Source organism: Cololabis saira, chromosome 18 (assembly GCF_033807715.1).
Source record: "Cololabis saira isolate AMF1-May2022 chromosome 18, fColSai1.1, whole genome shotgun sequence".
NCBI classification, from domain to species: Eukaryota; Metazoa; Chordata; class Actinopteri; order Beloniformes; family Belonidae; genus Cololabis; species Cololabis saira.
The window spans coordinates 17598876-17607461 of NC_084604.1; the positions used below are offsets into that span (position 1 = coordinate 17598876).

General features: G+C 41.5%; 1 protein-coding gene across 10 annotated transcripts in view; it reads right to left on the reverse strand.

The window, feature by feature from the left end:
• The window catches only part of LOC133418480 (neurexin-3b-like), a 303186-nt gene extending 294869 nt beyond the window's left edge, over positions 1-8317 (reverse strand). For all 10 annotated transcript variants that reach the window (XR_009770446.1, XR_009770445.1, XM_061707181.1 and 7 more), the window contains exons 1-3: positions 7189-8317; positions 2032-2049; positions 1644-1670 (exon numbers count right to left, since the gene is read on the reverse strand). Coding sequence is in view for 8 of the 10 variants with exons in the window: in XM_061707181.1 (XP_061563165.1) it covers positions 1644-1670; positions 2032-2049; positions 7189-7885 (742 nt within the window). In the remaining 2 variants the exon portion in view is untranslated. The remainder of the gene's footprint in view (positions 1-1643; positions 1671-2031; positions 2050-7188) is intronic.
• Between the last annotated feature and the right edge of the window lie 269 nt (positions 8318-8586).

Genomic DNA, 8586 nt, shown 5'->3' on the forward strand with positions numbered 1-8586 from the left:
GATGTCTGTACCTTTGTTTCTACCTACAGATTTTGCAGAGGAGAAAGGATCCACGGAGATAAAAGTAGGAAGAGTGTCATCATCAGGCAGAGCACCAGAGAGAGGCAGCAGAAAGTAGGAATAAGCTGTGGTTAGTCTACATTAATCCGATATACTGGCAAATGACACTTGCATGCAAAATGTTGACAATCATGCAAATTGCAAAAAAAAAGAGGGGGAAACATGCAAAAGCAAAACACAAAGGACATCTTCAACATCACACTCTTTTTTTCTCCAACTTTTGTTGGCCTATGAGAAATTGCCTTTGAATGCTAAGAATATTTACCCAAAGTGAAGTTGTTCGAGAGACTTAGAGACCGCTTAACAGGTTACTGTCTTTTGATAAGGCTAATTTTGGTCATAAACAAACAGACAAACAAAAAGATTCACGGACAATGCTCGCTATTTAGGGGAGGAGGACATATTTTGCTGCAAACCTGATAAAGTGGCTGAGCAGATATCAATTTCATGTTGACGGCAAATCTAGAAGTCGTGGCTGTGTTCAAATTTAATAATACATGTTTAAAACTAAAAGTTACTGTCCCAAAAAAGTCTTTCCTCAAAAAATATCGCTGATATTGAAGAACTCACCAAAACATGAGATTGCAGCATCTCGTCAGAAAATCTGAAAGGGTTTTTGTGAGTGCTTTTATTTGATTCCTAACATGTATTTATATTAAAATTAAAAGACTTAGATTCCGTGACAACTGAGATCAAAAAGATCACTTAAAAAGAACGCAATCCATTTATTTTCCATAAAACAGGAATAGACTTCAACATTGCTTAACACAGAATATCTGTGCACATTTTCTATGGTTTGATTAAGATCAGCAAAGGTTTGTGATTATTGATTATTGTAAAGAACTGGACAGTTAAATACTAAGCTATGTATAAGGTTAAATCTTGATTATGGTTTTACAAAGAACATAATATTAAAGGCCACAACAGAGCACATGCAATCTCCAGCGAATAACATCAAACTTTGATTTTCCCTTCCTTCCACAGTCCAGACATTAATAATAATAAGGTGCTGATTAAAAGTGCAGACTATACGAGGTCCACTGTGGAATTGTAAAACATTAAATACATTACTGTAATATTCATTTTGCTAAAACTACTTTACTACGGTACATTTTTTTTCTTATTTTAGCTTTATCGCTCTAAGTCATCTTCCCCTAGCAAAGTCCCTCCCCCAAACCCAGCGATGTTCTTTCCTAGCGTCTTGCTTCTCTGTGCTTCCCCCCCACAGTGGCCCGTGTCACTGCATGTTTGCTGTGAAACTGAGACTGGCACACAATTACGTAACACAAAGAAACCTGTACGACATGAGGCTGAGGAGCCACGGCAAAGACAGAGGGACGATGTTGAAATATTGGACATGCCATGCTCCCATGCAGCCTTCCCCACCAACACACACACACACACACACACACGCACACACACACCGCCCACTTCATGTTGTGAGAGCAGTGGGGGCATACTGAACACATAAATGCACATGGACAGGTAGTGAAGGCACAGAGTGTAGATGTACATCCCAAAACCAAGCCAGCAGGTGAGTGAATTAAAAACAGAGCGATCTTGACAGAGAAGGAAGATAGTACCTTGTTCTGCCTTCAGGTGTGCGAGGCCTTGAAGAGAAAAATCAAACAGGAAGGAATAGAGAGAGAAATCAGAATAACAACACACCAATACTGCAGCTGTATTGTCTCTATGCATGCTTTGCATGTTGGCAAACCATGTCTATCACACTGACATCAAAGCTTTCCCCAAGTGCATATGAAAGCTTTTATTTGAAAAACAGAAAACGCTAACAGTGAGGGCATCTCTGTGTGTTAGTTAGCCATGAAAGCTGTAAGTAACTGGTAGTTTTAAACACATCATCTGACTGATTCATTTTTCATTAACTATTAAATACATTTGTGATTAACATGACCTGCTAAGGCATTGGTGATTTAGCAGAAGTTGTTACTAATTCCTCTGGAGACTCACCTGGTTTTCTCATGACTGCTGTGGAGTTGTCAAAGGAAAAGAGAGAAAGCAGAGAGAGGCATTGCATTATTATCACACGACAGTTGAGTTTGCATGTGAGTCTACCATGCAAAACGAACCACACTTCTAATCATTGAGCTGTCATGTAAGGAGCAAAGAGACGCACCTTGACATGCCTGATATGAAAAATAAACTATAATAGTAGTCAAACAACTAATTCCGTATAAATCCCTGTGGAAGAAAGGTGCAGCAAATTCCATCTGTCCCATCGTCTAAGGGAGGCAGATTGACATAACCCCTGTAGCAAACAAACTCTTTCACATTTCGAATATTGTCCAGGTCACATAATATTCTGCATCCTGTATCACACAGATGCCATCACACACGTGGAAAGATGCATAAATCCACACCCCAGTGGATTTGTGGTGACGTGAGGCTTGTGGATCTCAGGATGCTTTTCCGCCAGACCCATGTCTTTTCTCCCCCACTGACCATTCCTGCCCTTTAACCTAACCGGGCCAATCTTTAGTGTAGCTTATTACAGTTCCAAATAAATTAGCGGATTTCTTGAGATTCCGTAAAGCTCACCGAGGGAATGCTCACTGTGTGACTCCAGGGGCAAAATCAAAATAAATAAATAATTATAATAATAAAAGCATTAATCCAAATTGCTTGCAGCAAATATCCTCACTAGGGAAAGACCCATGAATGATACAGGTCACACATGAGTAGGAAATCATTGAGTCAACATCGTTCACATGTATTATATGTTCCAACACTCCAGTCTCAAAACTATCCAGAAGCTTCTCATCGGAGCCTCTAAGGAGTATTAAGAAATTACAATAGAAAAGCAGAGGTTTGAATACACAAAACCCCTACTTTGGCTTGGTCCTGTGGCTTGATCTCTGCCCATGCTGCATAGCGTACCTTAACACCATAATGGTCTAAAAAGCTTAATGGAAAACAGAGGTTTCCTTTGAGAAGATGGAGGGTAGGCAAAGTTTCTAGAAGCCGCTGTGAGGCCAAGGTTGGGTTTTTATTTCCCCTCCTTCCTCCTTTAAGGAGTCTAAAATGGATGCTACTTCTCCTCGAACAAAAGGAAGATGACATTGGCAAAAGAAAGGGAAGGACGAAGCATGAAGGAGGGGGAGGGAGTTAGTGGCCTGCTAAGGGGCAGCAGTGCAGTTCCAGCCCTCAAGAACAGGCTTTGAACCGCTGCTTTATACACCTAAAACAGCAGGTAGACTACTTTTTTTTTGTTCCCCGACACTACAAACGCTTGCATCCAGAAAATGTGCATATACTGCATGAATGCCATATTGTTCAGATTCCCATGCAGATGAAAACCTTTACTCTTCATGCAACAGCACTCGGAACAAGCCAATGTGCTGTGGAGGACATGTGGTCTGAGCGTAATCCCTTGCTCTATTTTAACAGCGGCTTCGCCACTCAAATCTGAACATAATTTTCAGCATGGGCACTAGACGCAAATGCCCTCTGCACTGGAATCAGGCAAGTCCCTGCCCCATTTTTTTTTTCTCCATGACCTACTTTTTATAGTAAGATTATTGTAACTGTCATTTTTTTCCCATGTCTGCTTATTAATCCCTAAAGCTAAGCCTTAAGGCACCATTTTAGAACTTGCTTCCCAATTTACTTGTTTTAGCCTTCAACTACTTGGTTTTCACGATTACAAAGGAATTGAAGACACTTGGACATGTCACCACCACAAAGGTAGCTGAACAGAATAAAGTTTAATGTTAAGATCATTACCGTAAGGGACGGTAACGTTTCCAGAGCTATATAAGACCTTTCTGTAAAAAGGGGCATATAATGAAACACAGAAAAATCGTTTTTTTTATGCCTGAAACAATATATTTGGATATTTGGATGGGTGAAGGCACTCCCCACTGAAAAACTTTGACATAATTCAGCCCTAACACTTTTTTGGGGGTGCCTTAAAAACATGTAATAGATAAACATGATAAACATGTCAGTCAGTGAAGCATTCAGATGACTGACTTATCCAGCGTCATCATCTTTATCTTAGCTTCCCATTATACTGCATTTCTTGTAGCACAATGCTGACTCCATCCCCTAAAATGATGACTAGCTCAGTAGAGTCACAGTTGAAAGGGAAGAATACTGTGTACTGTGGCTCTGTGGTATTTTATACAAAACATGCCACAGACATTTCTTTAAGCCTTCAGAAAAGTGGTCCAAATTTTGAAGAAAAAAAAAAGATCAAATGACTTCTGCTTTAATCATGATTCTACCAAAAGGTGAACTGTAAAGAAATATTAATGAGTAAACAAAGCAGCGGATTTGCCTGGCAAGGTTGTGTAAGATCAGTCACACCGAGATTTCCTGACCCACATGATGGCAGAGTGTTTCTGTTTCATGGCCAAGTTTTACGGTTTGGGAAGAGCTGCAGGAGCTACAAGCGAAGACGTTTCTCCGGTAATAACTACCCCTGCTCTCCCACAAACAGCCAACCAGCGTGGGAATGTGGAGGCTTTTCACTGCAAGTGGTGCAAACAGGCTTTACTCTGTTTCCCCTTTTTCCCGCTTTCTCATTTCTCCTCTCATATGTTAATTCTGCTGGCTCCTTGTATTCCGCTTCTAGGCCAGAGGGCTACCATTAGGAGCACGGCCGGCATAATGCTTTCAAGGCCCAGTCCACTCAGTCAGTCAGCCATCTGCCCATTTTAACGAGCAGCTCAAGGGCCTTGTCCACGTTAATGTGTGTGATTGGGTGTGCGCCTGTAAATGCAACTGCATCTGAGTGCATGCTACCGAGGCATGGGCCACAGTGCATCATAATGTAAAATATAAATATTCACAAGTTTGACAGATTGCTTTGGATGCTCATTAATGTACAGAGCAATCACAACGTACAGACAATAACAGGTGCGCTAAGCAGTTGTTCACGCAGCCTGTACCTGCAACCACATGGCAAAGTTTCTCCCAGGATATGCCCGGAAAACGTGCAGGACGTTTTCAAGCGTTACTTGAACAACAAGTAATTTGCCACTTGTGAACAAATTAAAAAAAGAAAAAGAAATTTGCCTTATTTGCCAACAGACCGTCTGAATTGACCGCAGTGTTTGTGCAGGCATTTTCCAGGCAAATTAGCCATCTCTGTTCTCATTATCCTCGTAATTATGGTTCCCAGCCTCTGTGGAATAATCAACAATCAGGCACATCAGTTAATGAGGAAGCAGAAAACAGCAGCAGTCAGAGTGGCTGCAGAACTGAAATGACTACACTCCCGGCCTCACAGCCCTGCACCCCTTGAAAACAGAGGGAGATAGAGATACATGTTGGTGTAAATGTATCTCAAAAACAAAAAAAAAGGGGGGGGGGGGGGGGGACAAGAATGGGTGGTTCTTGTCCGACAGCTGACCTCCTGGGACAAATTAGGGTACATCAGGCCAGCGGTGAATTTGCGTGTCACACGTCCTCTGCCCTGAGGCTGTAGTATGACAACCTCTTTCCCCGTCTCAGCTATTCGGCTGAGTTTCAAGGGTCCTCTCGAAACCTTGGTTGTTTTAACACAGACCTGTCATAGTTCCCACATCAGCTCTCAGACAAATGGACCACCTACTCCTTCTCTTTTGACTCTTCAACACAGGCAGTGAACAAATGGGATGAAACGAAAGGGGGTCAAGTCCACTCAGCTCGCTCGGCTGCTCAGCAACCAGCACATCGCGTGCTGTCCTGAACAAAGCCACAGGCCAGTGCTCGAGATTTAAGCTCCAAACAGCTTCATTTAAGAAGAAAATTTTAAGGACATATCAAAAAAAAAAAAAAAAAAAAGACTGACAAAGGCCTGTCATGTAAAAATTTATTGAAAAATTCCTCAAATATATGTTAAAATGAGGATAGATTCTAAAATATGAAATGCATTAGATACGGTTAAAAATAGCTGAGTCAGTGATACAGTTTCCAGTGAGCATTCCCTGGAGTTCTGGCCAAACGGAGACATCTCTGAACCCGGTCAATCTGATTTCAGGCAGGCAGGAAGTGGGTCAGTAGTAAAGGAAATTTGACATGGGTCTGTTCACACAAAGTTATCTTCTACAACCCATACATGAGAAGAAAAAAAAAAGAGTTAAATCTCTAAGGTTATAGTGAAATTACATGTCGTGTAGAATTGCATAACATTTTAATATTAATATGCAGAAATGTATATTTTAAAATCAAGTAGGCTTTAACCAACAGGAGTGGTGTGACACAGGATTCAGAATTGGTTTAAGTCATGGAAAATTAGTTCTTGGAAAGGGAGTGAAAGGCCAGTGGCAACTTCAGAAACTGACTCCAGTATTGGGCCACTTCAGAGGATAGACACGTTTTAGCTGAAAGAAAGCAGTTTTATATCTATAACTTTGAAGGTGAAGGGATAGAAGAGAGCAGGATATTGAACAAGAGTCGCATCTCATTTCACTCCTCAAAAAAGAGATTGGCTTGGCACAAAAGCAGAGGAAAAACAGATGAAGTCGTTTCTCAAACAATCGTTACGTGTACCTTCAGGTCCCTGCAGCACTTTGCAAACTCTAAATGCATTTAATGAAAGAAAGAGATCTCAGTCTTGCAATTTTGGTCACATCAGCTAATACCGTATTCACCACTTCCTAATCAAATGTAATAACTGTGAGGGGAGAGGATATACTCAGCACATCACCTACAATTTAACTCCCACACGAAAGATGAAGAGTTCCTTAGCCGTGTGAGCAACAGCCCACAAAGAAATACTCCATTTAATCTTTAAAACACAGTGGAGTGGATCTGCTTTTTCCCAATATGCAGGAAACTACACAATGTGCAAATGTTAGATCACAATCAATGTTTTTCAAAATAATTCATAAATAAAGTTTAGCGTGTCACAAATAATTGCATGAGGTGAAGTGGGTATAGCAACATGGTTATGGAAATCGCAGAAGTCCACATGGAGATTTATGATTTAGCCGTACATAACAAATCATATCTGCAAAAATAAATGGGAAAATACATAAGAGTTACACCTTATACCATGAAAAAAACAAGGAAAACATGATGTTAGGTCAGTTCTATATTTGAATGAAGGCCCCTCTGAATTTTTTACAAATGCTGTAATCAATATTCAGTGTTTGACACAGAAAGCTCTGGAGCTCTTACCTTCAGTGCAGTATCGACCTACATATCCAGTTCTGGAGCAGTCACAGTAGGTTTCTCCATCTGCCAGTGAGCAGATCCCGCCATTCTCACAAGGGTTCCTCGTGCAGAGGCCCATCATCTCCAAGCGTACCTTCTGACTATTGATTAACGTAGGAAGCTTACTCCCGTAATGGAGGTCAGTGATAATTCCTTTGAACGGTGGTATCTCAAGGACGGAGGGCAAGGTGATGGCAGAAGTGCGGATGTCCCCTGGAAGCCCTCCCAAAAAGAGGTTGCTAACAATATTCATGAACTGCCGCTGGGGTCGAACCTCTCCTGCCTTGTTCCGGCCATCCACGGTTAAGCCAGTCCACAAATTGTGCCTGTTGATAGCGGCAGAGTGCCAGTGGCTGTCATTGACCATTTTATCAGAAGAGACGGTGGTCTCGGCGCAGTCGATGCTTACACGAAGCTGAAGCTTACCCTCAGATACAGCGAGAAGCAAAAAGTCGCAGAATCCGCCATCGTCAAAGTAGAGCAGCATGCCTTTCGATTCGGAGGTTTTGAACTGAAGTGACAGGTTACTTATGGAGCTAGCATCCCAGCGCAGGTACCGAGCCCACTGACCTTCTGAGCCAGTAAACTCCAACCCTGCACTCAGGCTCAGCATTGTACTTAGCAGCATAAGGAAGTGCCCAGTGGGGCTGTTTGGATTCATCTTCTAGAATTACGGGGCACGTTAAAGGAGGGTTAGAACTGGGGATAAATCCTCAAAGTGATAAAAACATTTGTGTCACTTTAGCCCCAGGGTGTATCTGTTGAATTTTATATTCCACATAGATTTTTTACAGTTTAAACAAACCGTTATTTTTAAATTTAGAGACACGTCTTATGCTGCAAATAGAGGAAATCTAATATCTTCATACAAGTCTTCGGATATATATGTGGAATAATATCCAGTTTCCAAACAACCTGGGTATCTGAAAAGTGTAGCGATGAATGTGACACTTGGGTTGTTATGTCAGTGGTCCAGAAATGCATCTTGGGATCTGTCTTTGAGGCGACTTCCTGGATTGAAGCACGTCACAGTCACGGTTGGTCCGGTTACATGCCCCATGTTTTTATGCTTGGCTGCAGATGCACGTTGGCCAGACCTGCAGGAAGAAAAAATTAACCGTTTTTTTTTTTTTATATACAGTATATAGCCTATAAGTAGAAAACAGTGATAATCAGAGTTAACTGACAAAATAAGAATAAAATAAATATTGACCAAGAAAAATATTGGATGCAAATCCATGAGTAAATGTCCATCCATTATCTATACCAGATTCTTTCTATCCAGGGTCACAGTCTGTTGGAACTTATCCCAGCTCTCTTTGAGCCAAAGGCAAGGGTACACCCTGGACCTGTTGCCAGGGC